This window comes from Melanotaenia boesemani, chromosome 19, assembly GCF_017639745.1.
Source record: "Melanotaenia boesemani isolate fMelBoe1 chromosome 19, fMelBoe1.pri, whole genome shotgun sequence".
NCBI lineage: Eukaryota > Metazoa > Chordata > Actinopteri > Atheriniformes > Melanotaeniidae > Melanotaenia > Melanotaenia boesemani.
The window spans coordinates 6,368,108-6,394,692 of NC_055700.1; the positions used below are offsets into that span (position 1 = coordinate 6,368,108).

At 36.8% G+C, this 26,585-nt stretch overlaps 2 protein-coding genes across 3 annotated transcripts in view; one reads left to right on the top strand and one right to left on the bottom strand.

Moving 5' to 3' along the window:
* LOC121630115 (corticotropin releasing hormone binding protein) lies at nucleotides 1–5,428 on the bottom strand. The gene is made up of 7 exons (XM_041970198.1): nucleotides 5,276–5,428; nucleotides 5,086–5,179; nucleotides 4,685–4,842; nucleotides 4,055–4,265; nucleotides 3,453–3,598; nucleotides 743–860; nucleotides 1–650 (listed from the first exon to the last, which is right to left on the bottom strand). The coding sequence occupies exons 1-7, from the start codon at nucleotides 5,354–5,356 to the stop codon at nucleotides 496–498; spliced, it is 963 nt and encodes a 320-aa protein (XP_041826132.1). The 5' UTR covers nucleotides 5,357–5,428; the 3' UTR covers nucleotides 1–495.
* Nucleotides 5,429–16,583: 11,155 nt separating this feature from the next.
* The window catches only part of pde8b (phosphodiesterase 8B), a 55,036-nt gene continuing 45,034 nt past the window's right edge, over nucleotides 16,584–26,585 (top strand). The window contains exon 1 of one of the 2 annotated variants that reach the window (XM_041969961.1): nucleotides 16,584–16,741. In XM_041969961.1, coding sequence (XP_041825895.1) covers nucleotides 16,694–16,741 — 48 coding nt within the window. In that variant the 5' untranslated portion in view covers nucleotides 16,584–16,693. Of the gene's footprint in view, nucleotides 16,742–23,352; nucleotides 24,389–26,585 lie in introns of those variants that run through there. The other variant, XM_041969960.1, reaches the window with a different exon arrangement.

Sequence of the window (26,585 nt, forward strand, 5' to 3'; positions counted from 1 at the left end):
GTTTTTATCAAATTTAACTGCATAATGGCATCGAGTACTCATATTTTGTTTTATTTATCCCTTTACCTTCCATGTCGTATGCGGTAGGAAATGAATCAGCACATCATGTCTCACTCACACAAACAAAAGATAACATTCATTTTAGCACCATTCTTCAAGAATGTCAACTAAAAAAACTCCTAAAAAACATAACGAGAAGTTTACTTACTGTAAACAAAGCATAAATATAAACGGTTGTTCCATCAAACACAAAAGGACACTTAACTGAGATATATTTGCAACAGTGAGCCATAAAAGATCAGAATGCAGGAAAAACAACAAAATTGAAAATGTCAGTAAATTATGTTCTTTATGACAGGATATATATTTATTTTTATACATGTTTTTCCCATCTTTGGATTTTAGACTGGCTGGGTGGTTCTTGTTTTCAACAAAATAATTATAGAAATGTCTGCAGTCAAATGATACATTTGTGACATTATGATCCTGTCCGGATCAGTTGTTGAAACAGAAATCTTCCACATTGTTGAGCTTGATCGTCTGTAACTCCTGGTTGTCTAGCAGCCTGTAGCTAAAAGACACTCGGCTGATAAACTTCCCACTGGACACCATCCTCACCACCGTGTTTTCACAGCCGATCTTCATGTGGGCTGCAGGAGAGAGGAGGAAGAAATGTTAAGTCTCACTCTGTTCAATCAGAGTGTGTGTTCAGGAGGGAGGTAAGGCATCTGTATGTTCTTACTGGGTCCAGTAAAGGAGATGCAAAGGTCTGTGATGGGAAGCAGCTTAGACGTATCAATACCATTTCCTCCCAAAAGCTGCACGAAATCTCCAGATTCTGCACATCCAGGCAATGATCTCTGTGGAAATTGGAACATAATATGTGACAAATTTCAGCAATCAGCTCTGTTCAGCTAATCTCAACACATTGACTGGTTTAATTTGCAAGATGCGTGTGTGTCTGTTTCATAATTAATGCAAATGAAAGGCTGTGTGATTGGATCAAGTGGAATTATAGAAATGTCCTTTGATTACAGTAGCATGAATTTACATTTCTTTGAAAACTTTTTTCAGACATTTGGAACTGTCATTGAAGGAAGAATAAAAGGTGGTAATAAATACACTAAAGCTATGTTCAGTATATAGTTTCTACATCTGCAGCTGCAGACTATGTCTGGTATGGATTTTTTTTTCTTTGTCTGAATGGAGATTGAGACAGATGCATGTTGGTATGCTCAGTTCACACAGTTACAAATATTTAGGCACCATGAAGTTGGCTGCAGGGTAGACTAGTGATGAAGACATTTTGTATTTAAGAATAGCCTCACATAAACTGTGAGCTGAAACTGTGAACCACCTTTTACAATGGCAGCAGAAAGCAAACAGCTAACTTAACACATCCCACATAATCTCTTCTCATTTGTCGACTTAATTTCTCCAAAAAGCAACACTTTTCACAGCAAAATGGAGCAAAAGAACTGAAGACAGATATACATGGCTCAAGAGAGTTTAGCGCTGTGTGACTACTGAATAACGATAGTTTCAGGTTTTACTTAAAATATACGTACTACCCAATATTGTTAAATACTATGTCATCAACTCAGAACACAATGGGTGTTTTAAAAACTCTCCATGACATTATTAAGAGATAATCTTTTCCAGTTTCTTGTTATGGGACATAAAAATCTTCTCGCCATCATCTCTAGGCCCCTGCAACCCACTCTGGTCCAAAACCAGCAGCACTGATATCAGGTTCTGTGCATCTTTTTAGAATTGTTTTATATAGCGATGCTGTCCATAACACGCATGATGCTTCTGTTCCTCAGTATAGTAAGGGCCTCAGTATACATAAATATAGCTGCAAACACTAGGTACACTGGTTGAAATCTTGCTGACGACATGTTTTTGAATACGTGACAATTAAACTGCAGCTCCATGTGTGTTTAAACTAAAACCAGCACAGTTAAAAACCTTTCGTGGCAGACTCTCTTCAAATGTTCTCATCAGACTTTACCTCATCTAAGTGAAAAGCAGCCATTGCTAACAGACTTGTTCCTTTCCTGTTATGACATTTTAAAAAAGCTGCTATGAAAAATGTCTAAAAAGACGTGGTTCAGTGGGTAGAGCGGTCGTCTTGTAGCCTGAGGGTTGTCGGTTCGATCCTCAACCTGTCAAGATCATGTCGTGGTGTCCCTAAGCAAGACACCAAACCCCAAATTGCTCCTGATAGGTCGTGGTTGAGCGCCTTGTATGGCAGCTTCCACCATCAGTGTGTGAATGGGTGAATGTGATGTGTGATGTATAATGTAGAGAGCTTTGGGTAACATTCCAGGTACAGTAAAAGTGCTATATAAATACAGATTTGTTTAAGGAGCTCGGTATCATCTATATTCTCCTGGACTTTGTAGTTTTTATAGCAGTTTGTAGCTCCAGTTCTGTGTGATCTTCCTTTGTTCCAACAAATGCATTTCCCTTTTGTGTAATGTTTTCTAGCCTTAAGCAAAGGTTTAAGTTTTAACACTTCTGATGCTTCTTCAAGGTGTCAGGTTGGTTAGCCTGACAGTAACTGAATATACAAAAACAGCGCTCAGTTTCTGTTTTCCTCTAAATGAATGAATCTGAAACATTTTCACAGAAGCAACAGTTTTTGCTAAACCTGGGACAGGATCCGCCTCTCTGGTAACCGAATCTGTGGAGGGAAAGCTTGTCACTTTCTATGTCAGCCATGATTATGTTGCATATTTCTGTGAGACCAGCCTGACTTCTGAAGGGAAGCTCAGTTACTAATTTCTCTCTGTGTCTGTATTTGGTGCGTAGCAGGTAGTGTGCAGTGGTTTTATCAGAGGCTTATTCCTGAAAAGTTGTTTGCTGAAAAACCAAAACAAGAAGCTTAAATATGCTGCTAGTCCTTTAATCTACAAACCTCAAACCAAATCAAACATGTGTAAACTAATATGAAATTGTAATAATAATACAAACATTTTATTTGATGCTAAGGTCATAATGAAATAGAATTTCAGTGTTTTAACATCATTATCATTACCTAATACAACATATAAATGCTAATATCAGCCCCATCGTCATGACATGATGTACCAATTAACATGACAACTTTCTGAGGGTGAAAGTAGTCATCGTGACATATCTGCATTTGCTTTGTGCCGGATATTGACGTCGGTTTCTTTGGTTATGTTCTCTTAAAATAGCCTGTAGCTGACGCCTTTCTTACTTCTGCTTTGAGAACTTTTCATGAGAACTTTATAGTATTAGCCATGATAAATCATAATAGCTTCCAATGTAAAAATCATGTTCTACTGAAAGGGGAAGTTAATATAAACCTAAAGCTTTGTTGTGAGATCATATTCTTGTTCCTCTAATGCATTTTTTTCTCCACTTTGCAAAATCTTAATAGTTAGGCACTGAGGAAAACAAAAGCAAAAAACTTTGCTCACCTTTGGGAAATTGCTGTGGTGTCCGAGGCTGAACTCTGAAATATCTATTGCCACGGGATATATGATGGAGAAGCTGCAGTTTCTCTGCTGCTGGGGGCTAACCATTGTGTAAGTGCCCTCTGGTGACTGTGAGATAACATTGCAAGCTGCAAAGAGACAAAGTTGCAAGCATGAGCACTTTGATGAATTTTCATGCATAATAATAATTTATATACAAATGATTCTGATACATCTCATAACAACGCAGATTTTTTTGTATTCTTTGTAACTGCATCAAATTAATTACATTTTTAAAAATCCATTCTGTAGCAAATTCATCACATTAAAAGTTCAGTGCTGCCTTCAGAGTTTCCCTTTCTTTGATTTTATTGGTTTTATTTGCAGCATACACACTGAGTTCATGGTCCTGATCCAGAGAAATTGTGGTGGCAAACTGTCCCCTGTGGGTGCAACTGATGACTAAAGCACCCTGCCAGGCTTGTACCATCATCACAGAATCACACATTTATTACTGCACAAATGGGCTGTCAGCTGAACACTACATCTGAGTGCATGCATGCATTTTCTTTTGCTTTCCTTTATGAATGTGATTATGCACTTACGGAAGGGGTTGATGTGTTTTCTGACAGTCAGGGTGAAGCTGCTACCAGCGCTGTGAATGCGGAAGAAGACCATGGCCACGTTCTGAGAAGAGCGCACGCTTCTCCTCACTGATCCAGAGTCACAGTAATCCACGTAGCGCTCAAAGAGAGGCAGCGGGTGGTCCTGGGAGCTGGGGAACTTTTCACCTTTCATCACCCAGCCATCAAAAACCTTAATGGAGAAATTAACAGAGAATGGTCATTTTTTAACAAAATAACTCATGAAGAGGTTTTTTACGGAGGCTGGACATAATGTAGAAATATTTGTATGTAACAAGAAGGTTTGGCTGTTTAGGTTTAGACCATTCTAAAACGTTAAGCATGCAGAGAGGGCCAAGGGCAGGTCAAGTAAACAGATTTAACACAATTGCTTATGTTAAAGGAGCTTTTTGTCTAATCAGGCAGTGTGCTTCTAATCTTAGCATTTACTGGCCCCAGTGTTTGGAGGCACAAAAACAAGAGCAGACTGCATGACAAAAACAAAACCAACTCACATTCCTTTACCTGGGAATGTGCAGAATTACATAACAGAGATAAGAAGCTGCCGCCGTGCAACATTTGAGGGTGTAAAAAGTGTTGTTGCTATCTTACCGTGATGAAGTCTCCTCTGCTGCAGTCAATGTCAACATTGTCATAATCCACACTAATGACTTCAGTGGGCTCAGCCATGAAGAAAGTTGCGCAGTTGAGCTGAGGAGTCTCTGCTGTAAAGGTGAACTGACCCTCCACTGCGACCATATCCAGACAACCTGACAAGCACACGTGAATGACTCATTTATGCACAAAGTAAATATAAACAAGCTGAAAATTAGAAACAAGTGCAGGAGAAGTGATTGGATTTTATCTGTGTAAGTGATTTAAATAAAAAGACTTTCTTATCTATAAGAAAAAATGAATGCAAATTTGCACTGCATTTTCATTTTCCCTGCCTCAAACTAACAAATCGAGTCCTTATAAATAATGTTTTTTGTTGTAAGGTACGGATGACTTACGCAATGGTCGTCGATACATCAACACATCAGGCATTTCCCTCTTGAGATCCGAGTTGAAAAATGAATATAATTCATCTTTTGAAATCTCGTTACTCTGCAGTAGGGCGAAAGTGCATGCGCAAAGTTTAACCTGCATCAGAGATTGTTTATCTTCAGTGAACAACGACACATTTCCAATCTAAACTCTTACCTCAATATATCTGGAGTCTCCCTTGAGGACGGACAGACACAACAGCAGAAAAAAGAGCTGCTCGCGGAAAGTGCGCTCCATAACACGCAGATGTGTGTGCACGACTCACCTGAGCGGAACAAGTCTGAGCTGCTCTGCGGTCAGCGCCGCTTTTTATAGGATAAAATCCTGTCAGGACCAATCGACAGGGTCGCTGTCGCCCACCGTGAACGCCTTCCCCTCCCACTCACTTGACCAATTGCGTGGTTATGACGAGAGCAATGAGCAAGATGGGAGACAAAGAAGATGAGATGGTGCGGCTGATACTACAGAAGCGTCAAACTCCATATAAATCTCAACTTATCTTCCTTCAAACTGTCTCAGGAGCTGTTTTAGCACCCACTGCACGCACCTTCCACTTTTCTGAGTTTTGTGGGTGGAAAGTGAACAGAGGAAGTTATAGTGCACGTGTTAAAGAAAAAGATAACAGAAGAGTAAAAAAAAAAACATAAGAAATTAAATGTATGTTAATGTAGAAAAATAATGACGTCAACGATTTGTTTTTGTTTTCCTTTTTTATCAAACTGAGAAAAGTGACATTAGCTTGTAAAATGTGCTAATTACTGATTTCAGAGTTTTTCAAGGTGAGATTTTTTTAAAGTAACCAGATTAGAATGTTACAACTAAAATAAACATTTGAAGTTTAAACCATATGCATTCTTGATTTTTATTTCTTTTTACATAAAAAAACACATGTTAAAAACCAAATAATGTGAAATTATCATTTTGAAATAAAAAATAATTAATTAGTTATTCATTACAATGATGAAGGTAGAATGTTATTCTGTTTATGTATAAAAACAGACTAAAGAAATTCTGTTCAAGTAAGCTTAAGATGGAGAATTAAACTAAAATAAATCTAAAAAGCAAAATTTTAATGGTTTGCTAATTATTGATAATCCATATTTTACAAAAACAAAACAAAAATAAATAAAAAAAACCAACAACAACAAGAAAACGACTCAAGGATGCTCCAAGGGACCCTGTCTGTGAACATTTTCCCCATCAAGTTAAACTCCACTTTAGAAAGAAAAACAAAATAACTGACAGGATTCAAGCACACTCTCATCCTTTTACCTCAATGCTGAACTGCAGCCCAGTTTCACCAGAGATGGTGTAGACCAGTATCCACCTGACAGGATGGGTGATACAACCCATAAATATAGAAATGTGAAAGCTGTAAATAGATTTCTACAGCTGTGTAAATACACTTTATAACATGTGGGCTACATGTGCTATGTTAATTCTAACCTCAACCATTTGCAAGTGAAAGCTCAGTAAAGAAGGGAAATATCCAGCAATGTATTGCATGATCATCCTCAAAGGTCTGTAATTTACTCCATCCATCATCCCCTCCATGCTGCACGTAAACATTTGTCAGCAAGAAGCCGAACATGGGAACATATATAGAGATGAAGGGCATCGATGTGAAAACAAGATAAACCGTCAGCTGTACGTCTCTAAAGAGAAGAATAAAATAAATAGTCTGTATTTATATAGCGCTTTTAACCAGAGCACTTTACATTATACATCGCATTCACCCATTCACACACACATTCACACACTGATGGTGAAAGCTGCCATGCAAGGCACTCAACCACAACCCATCAGGAGCAATTTAGGGTTTGGTCTTGCTCAGAGATGCCTCGACATGAGCTCGACAGGCCAAGGATTGAACCGGCAACCCTCAGGCTACAAGACAACTACTGAGCCATGCTGCTCCATAGAAATTTAACTTTTTTTTCTTTTAAACTGTAAAGAAAAACTTCTAAACTCTGACAGATTTTCTGTCTAACAAAGACCAATTCACATTCATCTTGTACTCTGAGCTCTCTGCAGTCAGTAAAAGTCAGTCTGATATTGACTCTTTTCTTATCTCTTGCTCTGAATGTCACTGTGCCATCAAAATGAGTCAGAAAAACATATATATTTAAGGTCAGGAAGTTACATACTGCTACTTTAATGCAGCTTGTACCACTATGGACTAAAGTACAGTAGCTGTGTTACATTCAGTCAAGATATTGAGGTGTGGATTGAGATTTAATGGAAAACTTCAGTGTGATCCAATGAATTAGATTTTTTTTGGTCCCAAATTGTTTAAAGCTAAAAAGAAAAAAAAATGAACATGTAAAATCAACAAAAAACAGATTTTACAGATTTTTATCTTAATCTATTGAATACAATGAAAATAGGTTATATACTTTCATTTGGCGAACACTGGAATTACTGTGCCAGATAAACACATGTAATATAAAGTTTGCAATGCAGAGAGTCATATATGAAGCCAGGAGAGAGGATGTGTTGAGAGGGTAAAACCGGATAATGGAATATTTATATTCACACTATAGTGACGTCTAATTCATGTAACAACCTGCTATGATTTATACAGCATTTTTCTCACCCAGAGTACATTTGCTAAGCTGCTTAGATGCCTGCCATCCAAGATATGGTCATAACAAACCTCCAGGGCCTGCAGCACTGTAGTGTGGTTGGTTTTCAGGCAATGGGAAAACTCCAGCAAAACCTAAGCAAACAACTAACACTGCACAGTCTCTGAAATATTATTCTGTTGTTAATAATGACAAGAGTGTAATTTGAATTGTAAATAAATTATAGCATGATACTAAAAAAATCTGCATGACAAATTGCCTATGAAATTACTTATAAATTATAAAGTCATTTTTTTCATTATGTCCCTGTCACAGATCTGGCTCTTCTTTCAGAATATATTTCAGCACCTGTAAAGGATAATTTTCTCATTTTCTGGGCAGTTAAAACTAATTAACTATCATATTTTTTATTTTTTTACGTATTCAGGGACATTACTGAAAATAAAAAACAGAGCAATTGTCTTCCGCCTGTCTGCGCTCAGTCCTTGCCGATCTGCAGGTGCCTCAGGCTGTTAAAAAGGTGAGTCCACTCAAATGAATAAATTGTGTAATCTACTCAAAAGGAAAAAAAAATATGTTTTTGCAAGATAAGCTATGTGACCGAGAGTATTTGTAATAATGACATATCAGAATGTGGAAAATCCATTTATTATTTACCTGGAAGGCAAATCAAGTTTTGTTCTGTACCACATGTGTTTTGGATTAAGTGACTGCAAAAGTAAAAGGTTTGGTCTCACTATCTATGTTGTTCAAATAAAAACATGTTTAATCGTATATTAACATAAACATAAGCCACTCATAGTGATTAGTAACGAATGAAAGTTAATAAGAGATAATGGTATATGCATAATACTGTACCATAGAGAATTAGTGATTTATTTATTTTTTTTAATTAAATTTCCAGGTCTTGGTAGTCAGCTTTTGTCACAATGCACCTTGCCGAGATTTGCCCCATTGCAACTTGTCATACTTTGATACTGTGTTAGGATTATCACATCACCTTTGCAAGACCTTTGTTGTTGCACCCTAACAAGTCAGAGGTGCACAGACGGGATAAGAAAAATGGACGTATCCTGCAGGCCTGAATAAATCACTCGTAAGTGCCTTTATTAATCCTGTATTGGTTTTGATGGCCAGGAGCAGGTTAGCTCCAGCAAAAAAAAAAAAAAAAAAAAGTAATTATAAAGAAGTCTTTAAAAAATGACCCTTCATTTGATTTTATCACCTCCGTGAACCCTGTTGGCTTCAGCTTCTAGGTTCAGTTCACTTTGTCCATTAAGACCTGGTGGAACATTTAAGGAGGGGACATACTGATTAAAATATAATAAATTATTTATAAGAACATTTTCTCTAGTGTTCAAGCATTTAAACATCTGATCTCTTGTGTTTTTATTCAATTAAAACAGACCATTTATATCTGCATACAGTACAGCTTATCGCTGTCCACCTTGTGGCACCAATGTGTGCCTACAGGAAAATGATGGCTGTAGGGATGTGTTTTTCATATCTACCACAATTTTTCCCACACATTTTGAAATCTACAATGAGAAAGATTTATTCAACTAGAATATTTATGCATCTATATGCTAATAAATCCTGTAAACTGCATTTTTAATGTAACATAATCAATTTATAAAGGATGGTATTGTCCCATTTGGAATGAAATGGACAGTATAGCTGTGTATGCTTCAGGGTGAGGGTACATGATGACAAACAGCTAAAGGTATGGGTTGTTAACGCAGTTCTGTCTCTTAATATGAAAAGTTGGACAGAAAGCCTGAAGCATCATGGTACTGACATTTAAAAATGGCTTCTGTTTACTTTTCTGAGAGAAAAAAACAAAACATTGCAATCTGTTCCTTTTCACATGAAAAATGCAAGATTTTTTAAAAAAAGAAGTTTATCCACAAATTGAAACAAACACATAGGACAGATTAAAAACACCAGACACACCAGAACCGTTGCCTCGCAGGGTCCTGAGCCAAACACTGTGACTGAGATGCTGTGACTGGACTGTGAGATTACTTTCTATCTGCTCCACATGACACTGATAAACAGTCCTCACATTCAGTCAAAATGAAATGTTAGTGAAAACTAATCATTTGAAAAACCCCAGGTGCCTCTGCATTTTCATTAATAAGAAAATTACAATTCTTATCACAACACAAACTGTCAGACTTTATTGAAAGTCTCCTGTTGATGCATTTAGGTGCTCAGACTATTGCAAAGGCAGACAGATGGAAAAGAAGACATCAAACAGGTCCAGGTTTGATCATGTTACTTTGGGCCTAGCGTTAAGTGTCTCTGCCATATATTTCATACATTTAGTGCAGTGAAACAATGAAAATACCACAATCCAAAACAAGCTGATGCTAACAAGAAAAATATCAAACATTTTCAAATCCATCCACACTTGTTTTATTTATTTTTGTATCTGACAAAGAGCTGCAAATAAATCTGATTTGTATCAGCTAAAGAGCTGACGCCTCTGCTGCCTTGTCAGTGTATTTATTGATGGAAGTTACCAGGTTTAAATGAATGTTAAATAGTCTCATTAATTTTTTTTTAAATCAGGCATAAATGTCTGTCTATGCCTAATTAATATTCTTGATATCAACCTGCTGATGCAAAACATAATTATAGAATGAAGCACAAAACTAAAAAACTCAACATCTTAGTCATGGTTTTAGATTGTATTATTTAAGCCTAACAACTGCCAAACTTAGTACAGGAGTAGCTTGTATATGTTTAAACAATCCCGTTTGATTTTGTAGGGCCTTATTACCATGTGTATTCAGTTTACTTTCCCTCCTGCCCTTCTGTTAGACCTGCTTTCTATTTTCTGATTATCACATTTGTTCCTCATCTGCAGTTGGCTTCACTTGGTCTCTTTGTTCATCACAAGTTCCTCTTATATTGTGTTTATTATTCTTGTGTTCATGTTTTGGAGATCTTTTTCCACATAGTCTTTTTGAAATAAAGATTTTATGGCCACGTCTGACTATTCCCCATCAGCCTGGGTTTAGGTCCTGACTCCACTCCACCTCTTATCCAAACCCCATTATTTGATCAAATTTAAATGGGACATGGTTAAATTTGGCTTTCATTACGTTTGGCCTTTTTTTTAATTCTTAGAAAGGAAAAATGATGACAGCATATCAGTTGTAATGACATTGTACAGGGTTACTACTCAGTATTTATTTATTTATTTATTTATTTTGTATTTTTTAGCATCTATCATTCCCTGAGTTCTCAGCTGTTACTCAGTCCTTGCAATCAGCATCATGCTGTGATCCCATAGCATGATGCTGTTACCACCATGCTTTATTGTAAAGGAGATCTCAAGGTGATGACTGCTCTTACGTTTGTGCCACACAGCAATTTTTTAAAATAGCTAACAAGTTCAAAATTCATAAAGATAATTACGTCACAGATATTTTGTATTTATGGTCTAACTTCCCTGAAATACATAAAAAGGGATCAAAACTATTTTTAAAACCTTTTGTTTTTCAGGTTTTCATTTTCATTTTGATAGCCAGTGAAGACATGTTCCTGCAACAAATTCATGCATTTATTGATATCAAGTATGAGCATTTGTGGATAATTTTAGAGAAGATGAATTCTTATCTATGATTTTACAGTAATCTGTGCAGGTTGAAAGTAAATATTAAACTACAACTCCACAGTTAGTTCCCAATTACAAGTGCCTAGGTTTTCTAATTGATTATGAACTTTCTTTCGAAACTCATATACATATTTTGTTTGCAAACTGGGCAAAGATTGGATTTTATTACCACAGTAAAACATGCTTCTTCCTTAGACCATGAAAACGCCTCGTCTCGGCTACTCTTTTATCACTGGTAGATTATGGAGATGTTTTCTATGAGTGCTGCAACCAAATGTTTTCATTCTTTAAAGATTTGTCACTGGTTGTGGTCGCCTCACTCATCAATGGGATTTGTATGAATTAATATGTATGAATATATATGTATCTAAAGCTAACTGGCCCTCTCTGAGTTTCTGAAGGGACACACATTGTCTGTTATTGTTTTTAAGGCTCTTCTTGGTTGGGTTCCCTCTTATCTTTCAGATCTGACACAAAGAACCTGTAATCATTATGCTTTGTGTACAAGTAATATTTTCTATCTTAATATTCCCAGAGTCCTGACCGAATTTGGGAAACAAGCATTTAGTGTTACAGAGCCCTGCAGCCTGGAACTCATTACAATCTGAAATTACAACTTATTTCATTTCATACCTTTCTCTCTCTTTTTTTTTTTTTTTTTTTTTTTTTTACAGTGCCTTTGTTTTTAATTGTTTCTGGCCTCATTCTAAATCCTTAATTATGTATAAACGTATTGATAATGTACTGCTTGTCAATTTATGTCTGTTTAAAAAATTTTTAATCTGTATTCTAAGATGTGCTTCTGACCTCTTGACCAGGTTGCCTTTTGAAAAAGAAATCTCAAGCTCATTGGGATTTTAACCTGTTAAATAAAGGTTTATTGATAAAAAAAATAACTTGAGAATACATCTGAATACATATACTGCTGTAGATGTCTTGTCTCAGTGAATTATGAGTTGTGAAAGTGAAATTAAAAAGAAAACGACCCTGGAAAGTTAACCCATTTTAAACTGCTAATTTATGCAGCCATTGTCACACAAAGTTACAGGATTGGAACAGAGAGAAAACTGACTGAAATAAAAATATGTGTAAAAAATCAGAGAATATGTATTGTAAGAAATTATGTTCTCTAACTGAAGTCATTTGAGCACCATGCTTTATTTCTCACAATGCTTGCATCTGTAACATGCACAGAACTGCACATGTGACAGTTCTGTGCAAACTAATCCTTAAACATCTCCTCAGAGAAACCTGATGACTGAAGTAAAAGGTCAGCATAAGGACCTCATGCCTCATGCACATAAGTGCATGGGCAATCACGTATACACACATGTACACACCAGTAAAAGCCTCCTTCATGCATGAAAGTGTAATGCAACCCTGAACTGTGTGTGTAAGAGGGATCAGTTCAAGCATGCATAATGCAGATTTAGGGAAACAAAGACCTGCTTTTGTCATAACCGTCTTAGCCACACATTCTTGCAGGTGAAGCAGAAGAAACTGAAATCCAGTTTCTGGATGAACAGGATGAGAGCACATTCAGCATCTTTATGTATCATATGTCCTGTAGAAAACGTTTCCACCTGTTCATATATTTGAAGCAAAAACAGCAAGTGATGCACAGTAATTAAGATACTGATTTATAGAACTGTGACAAAGGTCCTTTTACTTTCAGTTTTCTTTGTCTCTTTATTTAACTGATGTTCTACTGATATCTATGTTGCTTGTAGGAAGAAATGACTTAATGTCTCCATCTAGACCATCTTCTGTTGCTTCTATTGTCTTTTCCTACTTCCTTAATTAGATGGGATGCTCTTTTTCCATGCTCTTTTCTTTTTAATTACTTAAAATAGCCAGGGTGTGCACATACACATACATTTGTAAAATAAATAAACCTTGAAAATAACTGAACCGAAAGTGTATAAACCATGAAACATTATTTATTGGTATAAAAAATTAATAAATGGATAGATAGAGATATATAAACCTTGAAAATAAGTCGATAATTAACAAAAACAAAATATAGTCAAGTCAAAAAGGAGGGGGTGGAACAACAACAACCGATTAATAATCAATTTATATAGCTTGATTTTAGATAGTAGTGGTTATGATGGCCTTATGATTTCAAAGGGGGCAATAGATTGAAGATATAATTCAAAATGATTATGATAAACAGAAAAGCTTGGTTTGTGGCCATAGTCTTGGGTCGTAGTGCAGAGGAACAAACTGCTCAATGCTTTTACTCCATTATTAATTTAAACCCTCTGTCCTCCTCTGCCCTCTGCTGGTCATCAGTTGAAACTGCAAAGATCTTTTCATCATTTTGTGCACATTGAGTATTTAGACTAATTTGTTTAATAACCTATTTTTTTCCCGGGCATATTAATTGATTGAATCGTCCAGTTTGTTTAAATAAATACATGTCAACAAAACGTCTTTTAAAATATTAAGTCTAAAGTCATACCTTCTGAATAACTAAAATAATTTTTGAAGAATAGTTCTGCATACTTTGGTTCATTTTCAGAAAATAAAACAGTGTGACTACAAAAGAAGTATTTTAAAACTTCTCTAATCAAACAATTGTTGTTGATAAAAATTAGGGATTCGTAGCACTGAAAACAGACTAAATTCTGTTTCATTTTAATGTCGGAAAGAAATAGTTTGACTGTAAAACTTGTGACACCAACAGTGTCAATGAACAGCGAGATTCGTCACAAACTCAGGAGATGGACGGTCATGAGCTCAAACCTGTAGCAAAGCGAGCAGCACAAAGACGACCTTTACCTTTGCATAAATATAATAGATTACAGTCAGATGAAGCCTTTTATTTGGTTGGTTGTTTTTTTTACATAAATCTGTAAAATAAGTGGAACTTGATGAATGATTCACAAAACACTCTAATATTTGCGATTTTAGTCAGTGGCTTTCTAGTGTCACACTCACCAGCCATTTTATCAAGTTTAACTTACCAGGACTGGGTTGGACTTTTTGCCTTCTTGGTGGCATAGATTCAACATTGTGTTGGAAACATTCCTCAGAGGTTTTGCTCCATATCGACATAACAGCATCACACAGTTGTTGCAGATTTGTTGACTGTACATCAATGATGAATCCGTTCCACCGCATCCCAAAGGGGCTCTAATGGACTGAGATATGGTGACTGTGGAGGCCGTTGGAGTCCACTGAACTCATTTTCATGTTCAAGAAAGCAGTTGGAGATGATCTGAGCTTTGTGACTTGGTATATTATCCTGAAGATGCTACACTGTGGTCATAAATAGTTGGTACTTATGGCCCCAAAGTGGGCCAAGAAAATATCCCCCACACTATTTTACCATCTTCACTAGCCTGAACCATTGATAGAAGGCAGGATGGATCCACGCTTCTCATGTTTTTTTTGCACCAAAGTCTGTTCCCACCATTTGAATGTGAAGCTGAAGCGGAGTCTAGGCCGGGCAACATTTTCCAGTCTTCTATTGTCCAGCTTTGATGACCCAGTAGTTATCTGAGTTATTGTTGCTTTCTGTCATCTCCAATTAGTTTGCTCATCCTCCCTGACCTCTGACGTCAACACAACGTTTTAGTTCTCACCAAAAGTCAAATTGAGATCCACATTTTTTGTAGGACAATTTTCAGAATTTCTTCCATTTTCATACAAGAATAGTTTTTGTCAGGTGTTTGTTTCAGGTTGTTGCCTCGTTCAGAGATCTTTCTTTGCTACCCTTGTTTCCTAACCTATCTTTCCTTTCGGAAATTCAGTGCCTCTAGTGCAAACTATGACAGAACCTCCACTTTGTTCGTCTGTCTACAGAACTTAGGCCAGTAAGACAGAAGGCCTGCTGTGGAAGTTTTGCAAACATTTGCTTTGCTCTTTTGTTCTCTTATAGAGGTGTCTTCTTGAAGGTTTGAACAGGTTCGAACTGTCTATAAATAATGCTGCAGCTCAGCCTAAAACTCTTTCCTGTGTTGTTTTTTTTTAGTCCCGAAACTTCTCTAATCTAATCTTCAGAACTCGCACACACTTTTTACACTTTTTTCTGGAAGCATCTGCACAATTTTGACTTTAAAATTTCTTAATAAGACAAAAAATTGAGCAGCAATCAAATCAAATCAAATCAATTTAAATCAAATCAAATCAAATCAAATCAAACTTTATTTATGAAGCACTTTTAATACAAAAGCAGTGCAAAGTGCTTTACATGAGAAAAAAAAACTCATTTTCTTCACACACTCAAAAATAAAACATCAAAGTTTAATAACACACACCTGATCATACTCTCTTTCTCACACACACATCTTCAGATTCACCCCACCCACCCATTTTTGCACAAACATAAATTCTGACTTATAGTTTCTTTCTCTTTAACTGAAACCTCAATATAAAAACTAAACTGGAGATAAACATCTGTTATAGATATATAATAGATGTTTATCAGAAAAGTAATGTTACTTAGCAACTGACCTGCAGCCTTTGAAATGATTATTTTTGAGACAGCTTTTATATCTTCTGAAAAGACCATTTCTTTGGGTTATTATATTATATTAAAGCAGTTTGATTTTAAAATTGGTTGATGCTAAAAAAATTTGAAATTCAGGGTTCCAGTCATTTTGACTTGCAGTTTACATGATAGATAATAAAAAAAATACTGATCAGCCACAACATTAAAACCACTGACTTGTTACAGTTCAATGTTTTGTTGGGAAAACCTGCATGTAGCAGGGACACAGACATTACTATGCCACGTGTCAAAATGTTTTGCATTGTTTGGGCCTGAGAAGTCTACTGTTATTGCCCCAATACCAGACACTCCAGGACACCGTCGGATGTTCTTAGCCAGAGCTCTTCTACCAGCAGGAGGACCTCAGTATTAGGCGGGTGGTCCTAATGTAGAATAAACATTTGAATCATCCCCAACTAGAACATAAACGTGTAATGAAGATGCATCAAGTTTTTGGTTTCCACAACAGCCTATACAGAAGTAAACAAGTCCCTAAAAACATCTGAACTTATTATGAAAGATATTGATGTGTTCTACAAAGCAGAACTTTTTCTTGCAGCTGAGTTTTCTTGCACCGCGGTGCACTGGGAACATTGCGCGTAGTTCGGAATGAGGACACTAGGGCCGCACGGCCACCGAGTTTGTCCGGTGCCATCTGAACCAAAAAGGTTGGGAAGTTCAGAGGCCGACATCAAACTAACCATCCGCCTCTCGGTACCCGTTGAAGACCACCTAACGTTCAACGCAGCTTTTCACATCTTTGTCAGACAGCGCGCCGCGGTTCTGCGCAACTTGCACACGCCACGCGCTTATTCTTTTTTGTTTTGATTTCCCACTGAAGGACAGAACGTCGTGGATATAAAGACATGAGTGGGCTGTCAACAGAAGAGTTTTCTCCCAATGGACCCCCAAAGGTATGAACTCGTAACAGAATAAAGTCCGAATCTGCACAAATTCCTCTTTGATGCATGAAATTGGCCCAAATTATTCTTGCTGCAAGTCATTAGGTTGAATCAACAAACACACACACACGTGCATTAACTAAATAACTTTGAAGTTGTCGTTTTTTAATTAAAACTGATAAGTTTGCCATAATGGACCAAATTTAAAATACCCTGATCGTGAAAAGGGATAATGATGACATGAAAAATTCTGACCTAAAAGTTTGCAGTTACTGCATTTTCCTCTGGTTTCTCACATTTATTTTAATTTTATTCTGTTTGTTTGTGTGACCAGACATGAAATAGTTTTACCCTTAGATTTAAAGAGTGACATTTGATTTTAACATATGCAAAAGTAAAATGTAACCATAGAAATCAACAACTAATAAGCAAGTCAGTTAGTTGTTAATCATTCTACATGTGATTCTCATTAACATATCATTTTATGTAGCTCATGGGTGACAATTTCTATTTTACTTCTTGAATACAACTAAACTGAGGCCTTTGAATGTACACAGCTGAGCAGCCGGGTCATTTATGCCATAACTATCCTCAAAGTGTACATTTTACACTCAGTTTGCAGCTTTGATTTATTAGATGAGCCACCAGATGAACTGGATGCCGGCCACCAGAGGGCTGCCTCACTAGAAACCGACTGAACTGCACTGAACAAGATGACAGTGCTATTAGATGCATATAACCTGTTTGTATTCAAAGGCAGTGCTGAACCAAATATTTAGACTCTTAAGTTAGAAGTACAATGTTGAAATGATGTATAAATGTGTATTTAGCTCTAAATGTTTTAGCTGATAAAACCAATTCTGTTTTTAATTGTCAGATTGACCAACATAGATTGTTTCCTTGTGTAAAAGTAAAACTATAATGATAAATTGCACCACTGGTGATGTAAAAATGTATATTCAACTTTAACTGTTTTAGCTGATGTTTATTTGAATTATTCTGTACTACCAGCTAGTTCAATGTGCCTATTAATCCTAACTGATAAGAAAATCACATATTTTCTCTCACATCTGTTGTGTAAAAAATCTATCTGAAAACTAGTAACTATAGCCATCAAATAAATGATGGAGCGTAAAACTAAATTTCTTTGATCTTGAAGTGTGATCAGCTCTTGACGTTGTCTCTCCTTTTTATTCACTTAACACCAAAGCTGTGGAAGTTTGGAGTGCAGGCTCTAATCTTGCATTTCTAAGAAATCTGATCACAAAACAGAAAATTTATTCAATCACACTCTTTGTATAATCATGCAGCACAAGTGGTTAAACTCAATGAAATTATTTACAGTCTTTTTTTAGTGTCAGTCAGTCCCCAGCCCTGACTACTCTGACCCAGCCCTGATGTGTTTCTCTTAACTTCAAAGTATTTATATTTGACTTTGTCCTTTACCTTTTTTGGGCTGATTCGTTTTGTCAGTGTCAGAAATCAGATAATGTCACTCCATCTATTATGATGGGACATCCTTTTAAAATAATGTTTCCATCGATTAAACCAAGTCTCATTACCACTTGTGAACCAGACAACACTAATGTTCTCTTGTGCATGGACCAATGATATACAGAATATGAGTGTTTCCAGTTTGATATGTCATCAGAGGGCTTTAGGTTAGAGGAGGTGGTGGAAGAGCAGACAGGATGCGTAGCCAGGGACCATTATTTTTACCCTGTTTTGTTTTACTTTTACACGTGCCTTTCATTTTGATTCTGTTTGGCTAAGAACAGGCACCACAACTACAGGTTTGAAAGCTGACACTGTTTGGATAAAAATCTCTTGTGACATCTAAGAAGTTAACAGGATGATAAACGCAGCTTCATCTGCAAGGAAAAAATGGCATGGAAACACATTACTCTAAAAGTTGTGTTGTTATTATGAGAGAAATGACAGAGTTCTGCATGCATCACCCCATTCATATTTATGCAGTCATATGGTTCAGTGTAATGTAAAAATATTGATTATATCAACCTGTAAAGACAAACATGATGGCCTTATTTGTTGCTCGTTAATGATTCGTGTCTCATCTATACCTTATCAGCACTTAGCAGCTAAGGTATCAGTCTGAAATAGTGTCTGTTTGACCTGCAGCTGGCTGCAGTATTTGCTTTAGTGGTATTTACTACAGCTGTGTACTGCAGAGGTTGTGAGATGGATAACATATTAACTTGATAATGAGAGAAGTTGATTAGATAGTGATCATGTAAAATTAACAAATATTTTTTTAGTTACATCATCTGTTGAACTGACAAGTTTTTTTTTCTCTCTTTTAAGGATTAATTTCTTAATTTATTTAGAAAATATCAGAAATATTAAAAGTGCAGCTTTGTGAACAGTTTCTTAGACTGTGTTCACTTAACTTTTATTTGAATGGATAGTTTTCTCTGAAAAAGATCACATGAAAAATGCTAAAAACTGATCTGGATCTAAATCAACAGTAAAAATCACTTTCATACTAGCTTTTACTTCTGGTAAAATAGCATGGTTTTATATAAGCTGTTAATACTTCTGTTATGTATAGGTGGGGCATTTTACTTCCATTGTCAGTCTTTGTTTCTATTGAACCAATCAAAACTTAATCTTTAACTGTTGGAAACAAATATGATTTGGGTTGTTTTAAGCTACCTGGTACAAGTCAGTGTTTGCTCTCCCCTGCAATGATGTGCACAATCAGTTTTTAACAAAAGCAGTGGTGTCATTTTACTTGTTGGAAGAGTAGCTTTCCAGGAATCACACTTTGGTACCTGCACATAATTTTAACACATTACCTGATTCCATAATAGTTCTTTTCATCCTGCAAACTATTGTAAAATCAGACTGATTCAATACATTTTCATTTCTTTATAGTTTCTAGTTAAACTGTGCTGAGTCTACAGCTGAACGTGTACAGCTACCTAATCAGTACTGAATAAGCAATTTGGAATATTCATTTATTTCTTTCCATCAGACTACTTGTGGAGTAAGGATACAGAGCGCATGTCAGATTGATGGGTGCTCCATACCTTGGATGGTAGTCAGCTGTACCTCTTTGGTGTTGCTGTGGTTCTGGTACAGAGCTGTGTGGCTGTGTTCTGCAGAAATGATTGTCTGCTGTTGTGTTTAATGCCTGAAATGCTGGCAGTGTTTTGATGGTCACATTGCCCTGACTACAGAATGCTGTAATCAGTTTGACTAGTTATCATCCACAGACTGCAAACATTAGGATGAACATGCAAAACACTGACTGTAATGCTTTAGTTTATATTTGCTTATCACTTATTGTTCTTCTTCTTCTTTATTTTGCACAGTATTATTCAAAGCTAGGCCACCTATTTTTCATTTCTAATCACGTCCATGTGTTTCTTTCAAATTTCAGCCTAGAATAAACATAAAGGTAAGGCACAAAGAAAATATATATTATTATTGTCAGCATTCTGTAGACAATCCAGTCTCAATAGAAAATATTTAATGTGTATGTTGACCCGTGAGTGTAATACGTTTGGTTTCCTTTATGGGACTACGGATGGAAATTAGCAATCTGCTCAATCCAACATATTTACGTCAATATTGTACGTTCATTAATATGCGTTGCCCCATTCAAATAAACAATAAAAATTAAAAAATAAATAGCTGTGCCATAATCTATAGTTTAATATTTTAAGATTGATATGTCCCTCAGTTATTTTCTGTATGGCAACGTTCATATGTGCAAAGGACATGACAGGAAACCTGACACATGAATAATAAAGTCTAAGCTCTATAGCTGTCTAACCATGTATTTGTCCAAATCCTTTTTTTTTTTTTTTTTTGTATTCTCCAAGAAATATTTCTTTGTCACTGAATCAGTTTGAAGAAGTCAACGAGAGCATCTTCATAAGTGAGGATGCAAATATACACTCATGAATTTTATGATTATAATATTGAATACGTGTTCATAGGCCAAGTAAATCAATGCACTACAGGACACACACCATGATGTTTTCATCTACAGCCGACATTATTATAGCTCCACATTTAAAATCTTTTCAGTGCTGCTCTTTGGTTTGCAAATCTCTCTCTCCAAGTGCCTTGATTCTCTGACCGGAATCTTAGTCCATAATCTGCCACCTCAACCAGCATTCCTATTATTTGAGACTCGTCCCCTCATACAATGGCCATACAGTATTAAGACTGCATGTTATTTGATTCAGGAACCTGCATCTACTTGTTGGTCTAGCGAGAATGTGTCTGCAAGGAATGCTGTTTTAATTAAAAACACATCAGTCAGCTGTTTGTACAGAGTTGTAGATGCAGTCATTCAAGAATTATTTTGCATTTCTATAAAATACACAACCAGCATACCTCAGTGGATTACAGCTGTGCCACATTCTCATCCAGTAAATGTGTTATGGCTTTGTAGATGCGGAGATCTAATTTTTATGACCTCTTGGAAAGCTTTGGTGCAGTACCCATGCTGGGAACCAGAGGATCTTCCTATGGATTTAATGAACAATGAGTCATTTGACTTTTTTTATTTTATGATTTACTGGTTTTTAAAGCACCAGTGCACAGCACATTGTTATCCTGGATTAGTTAAGTTTATTAGAAATTTCTATGGAAACCTGTTCCCTTAAACCACTTTTTGTATGCTAAAACAAAAATATGTTTATTGATATTAATCTTCAGTAAAATCCATTAGTTCACTTAAATAATTTTACCCCCAAGTCATTTGAATTAACTCTCTTAAGTTAAACAAACAAATATATTTATCACTGCTTAAATTTATTTGTTAATAAAAAAAAAGGTTTTTCAAATGTAATTATACCACACTGAAAAAATAGATTGTTAAACCAATTTAAATGATTTGCTTCATCTGGTAACAAGTGATGGAATTAAGTTTATTCTTGTTAGTTATTTAGTTCCTTCAGCTCAACAGTTTGAAGTCAGACTCACCCAAATCAAACTGATTCGTTTCTGTCTACTAATCTGACTCAATTTTATGTGAGATCAACTTAAAAAACTCAACTTGTTCCAAATTAAATATCTGATTTATCCAAAAGCACCTAAACATTAACATTGAACTTAATAATCTATCTTTTAAGGAGAATTTTTTAATGGTACAATTTTGTGTGTGTTTTTGTTCATAGGCTAGGAGCAGTGTGCGGATCGATACTGTAACAATTATATTTCTGATACCAGCTCTTTATCTTTTAGAATCAATTTTCATGCTAGAATATTATTTAAGTTATTTTGAAGTTAATTTTACCACAAACTAATGCAGTGGAAAGTAACTATAATATCAGGATCTTGTCTAATATTATACCCAGTCGGTAGGGACTACTTTTTCTTCCGCCTGCCATAGTGATATATGAAATAAGGCACAGCTTAGCGGCGCAGCAACGTGACAGTTACTCACTCTGTCCATAGCAGTCACATGTGGAACTGCTGTGTGTGGGAAGACATAGAGTAGCATAGTAACACCACAAACATCAAACATCTGAGAGTCAATCATAACACAGAATATAATGAAATTATGAAGAGGAGAGGAGAGGAGAGGAGAGGAGAGGAGAGGAGCTGCAAGGGTGATACAAACATCAGTCTTGGAGTCATGTGATGCTGCAGGCAGGTACTATCAGGTATAGAGAGAGAAAATGTGGAGCTGTGTAGAACTGATGCTGAATTTTGGGAAAGTTATTTTCATCTGGCTGTTTGTGTTGATATTCAAACAATAGGAGTTCCCATCATTCCTAAAACTAAGACATCCTGTTTTGTTATGTATAGTAAAAGTTAAGTAAATGCTACAATAAATAGCTGTGAGTTCAACTTGGAGGGATATGTGCCCCTGAGATCAGCTCACATCAAGTCAGCAGGAATAGATTCAGTCAGGTAAGGATGCTGCAGAGGCTGGGTGTCACTAAATATTTAGTAAAACAGCAGTTGTGGGGTTTTAAACAATAGAAATACAGCTGCAGAATATTTGATAGAATAGATAGACAATAAGATTAATCATTCTAATTTGTTTAGACTGATGGTTACTGAATATTTTAATATGTTGACAAACATGTGCAATTATTGTGACATTTATTTATGCATATTGATGCATAACTAATTTTATGCATCAAAATGCTGCAAGTAATAAGCTATTAACTCAAATGAGAAGGGAAGGGAGCGCAGTCCTCCAAGACCAAAGCTCTGTCTTGGATCTGCAAGGGTTTGGATCTTGGTCTAAATTTAATGGCTTCTTCCCTTGCTCCAACTCCACATTGAGTTTCTGGAAGTCAGTCAGGTAGTTTTATTATCAGTTGCTTTTCACCAACATCAGTACATTCTGCCTCAAGAGTGTTGATGGGCAGCAACAATCCACTAAAGCTAAAACAATCAGTAGGTCCATAGATGAGTCAACTGACAAGTCAAGCAAGGATGCAGCATTCTTTAGTTACAATAAGGATTTTATTGAAACAATTGAGAAAACAGCAGCAGATTAATCACTCATTAATAATCAGAACTTTAGTTCACATATTGCCATTGTTGATATTTTTTTATAACGTAAAAGTCATGCTTTAAAGCTCAACCTAAACCAATGCACAAACACTATTTAAGCAGTGTCTTGAGAAAACGAGCCTAAAGATGGTGAGTAAGTGGGTTGTCATCAGACCTTTATTGTTTTAACAGCATTATGTCTAATTCATCAAAGTGAGGCTTTAAATGACCCCCAGAGGCAGAGCTCGGTCTCCTGGGAGATTAGAGTCCTGTTGAAGAGATAGAATAATGTTAGTGTGATGGACAGAGAGGGAGGAGAGACGCAGATGGACCGCGGCCAATGATCTACAAGCAGAGTAACTAAAGAAGAGGCACAGAAGAGATTTCATACAGCCAGCTTCTCTCCACAGGCCGAAAATGCGAGTATGTCACAGAGGATGAGAGCAGAAACAAAGCCGGATATTAAGCAATAGGTGGTGAGGAGCAGCCAGGTGGTGTAGTCCATTTAGGCTATTAATTTTGTTCATTAGTCCGGGTCGTTTGGATGCGCAAGTGGGTGGTACAGGCCATCAGCAGGCTTTGGGTAGATTATAACCTGAATAACATTTTCACCACAATATGTTTACGAAATTCAAGACCCTGCACTAGCGGAGGGTGAGGACGAATCGGGTGCATGGGACGCATAAATTAAAAAAATCATCCACACCTCACGTTTGTCTCCCTTAATGTCCTCAAACGGAGGTGCGTGGAGGAGAGCGCGATTTGATCCCGCAGCCGATGCCCGGAGAAAGCAGCAGCCCGTGTGCAGGCAGCTGTGGACGACAGGAAGGTGGTACCCAAGCGTAGCTGTTTGTTGTCTGGGATCTGACTCCGGAGGCGCGTCGCTGAGGTATGGGCTGCGCTCCCAGTATCCACGTTTCTCAGAGCGGGGTGATCTACTGCCGAGACTCAGACGAATCCAATTCCCCCCATCAAACCACTACCATCTCCCAGGGAACCGCGGCCACGCTGCATGGGCTCTTCATCAAAACCGATGCGGCCGAGACCATTCCCTCCGTCATCACTTACCAGAGCCGGCACTCGCGCAACAACTCGTTCCGGGATCGCAAGGAGAACAGCGGGGGACATGTCCGCATCGAGGCCGAAACGCAGACCAGTCACACCAGCGTCAAGGTAAAGTACAGCAGGGTGCGTTGAATGAATCAACCGCGGTGTGCTGGCACGGGCACACCTCCATCACCAGGTTGTGAGTGACAGCAACACCTCAGGAGGCCGTTGGTTTTGTTTTTGTCACCAGAGGAGGCCCGAGCCTGCGAATCTGCTGAAATTATGAATCTGACTGTGGTTCATTCAGTCTGCTTTCATTCACAGCTTTAATCTCTGGCTGCAGCCAACCATAACTGTAATAATAATGAACCTGTAGATATCTGCCAGCAGCTCTGCTAAGATATTTGATGCATCCTAGGCGTTATAATGTCTTCCAGGGATGTTTGCTTTCAAGCCTAACACTAAGCTGACTATTGAATGAATGCATGTTACAGTACTGTGCAAAAATCTTGAACCACCCATTCCTTTCTCAAGAACTGTGAAAACATTAAGTAGATACAGAGTTTACTGAGACATGTTCAAACAAACATAAATACAAGTGTGACAAAATATTTTTTAAAGTGCATCTTTATTCCTTAGCATTTTGTCCTATTTCTTAAAAACATCTTTAAAACATCACATTCAGAGCCTGTTCATCTACTGTTACTTTTTGTTTTAGGCCTGATGCGTCTTCTTTTTTCCCCCGCTTGTCCAGTTTCCCCAGATATTTTAAGGACACACCACACAACATGCTAAGTTATGTCAAATTTTAAGCTAAACGCTCTTTGGGCCCTACATTGTTACTGCAACACCCTATTTTCTGTCAGTCAAAATGTTTTATCTTCCATATTTTTCGAATATGCAACTAAAGAAATGAGAACATGCGAGGTGTCGTTGTGACAGGCTGCCAACAAAGTGCATAAAGACCCTATTTAAAATAGTTTCTTTGCCAAACTGTTTATATATTCATCCATTAGGTACTTTTATTGTGCTTAAAGTATAGGTCAGAGTATAAAAGATGCAAATACTCAAAAAAAAGGAAATATTTGAAAGCCTGGAGAACTATTGCTAAGGCTACTTTAAACGGTTATAAGAAAGTTTGGCTGCTTGGAAGAAAAATATAAAGAAATGAGGACTGGATTAGGATTTTTGCACAGTGCTATACTTCTAAAGAACATTTCAGTAAAGTGTGACCATCAAAAAAATCTTCCATCCTCTCTGTGTGCGCAGTAGGTGAGCTTATCCCAGAAACCCCTTCCATGCATTTCTCTTATCAGCTCCTGGGAGTCTTATAATACATGCTAGAGGAAATTTAGTTGATTTTCTCAGAGTAACTACAGCCAGCTGCAGCTGCAGATTCCCACAAACAGACTATCAAATGCACTGCAGTGTGAATCGATTTGGTTCTCAAGCAACAAGAACTGTGTGCATCAAAGAAATCAAAGAATAATTTGCAGTTTGACAAATTGGGTTTAGAGTAAGTTAACTCCAAATAGACAGTTTATGGCACCAACCACCCTGCCTTTGGTTTCCTGAGGTTTCCTTCAAAGCTTAAAGACGTCATATAAGTAACCTAATCAACAAAATCAAAATCCCATTAAGTAGAAGAAAAGTCTTTGAATTAACAGCTAATTTCAATTATCATGGGAGATGCTGCAAGTAATTAGCTATTAACTCAAACCAGAAGGGAACACGGGAGCTCAGTCCCCCACCAAGGCCAAAGCTGTCTTGGAACTGTAAGGATTTTAATGGGTTCTTCCTTTGCATATGCTCCAACTCTATGTTGAGTTTCATGGAAGGTAGTTTTACCAGTTTTTTCCCCTACCATTTTAGGTATCGCCTTGATGGAAAAATGAAAATTCTGTAATATCAAAATCCAAAATCTGTAATGAAAGAAAGACAGAAATCCCTTGTGTCATGCTCAGAGTACACTGTGAGCTTTTTTTAAAAGAATATTTCAGTTGTATCTCAGTGCTTTTGTTACTCCTCAGCAACGTTTTGAGGTGTTGAGATAGGTTTACCTTATTTATTTATTTAAACTGCATCCAAACTGAAGAACCTTTATAATCCTAAATACAATAGCTTCTTTAAATATTAGGTTTTGCTAATACTGAAAAGCTCCTCCCTTCGCAAACCTAATTATAGATATGAGGAAGTTAGTAAAAAGTCCATAAATGAAATCATTGTCTTGGAAACACCAGAATTCAAAGTGAGAATAGCACAGCTTTCTTACCATATCTCCTCATGAACATATAGTATTTGCTTTGAAGGGATCGCTCTCAAG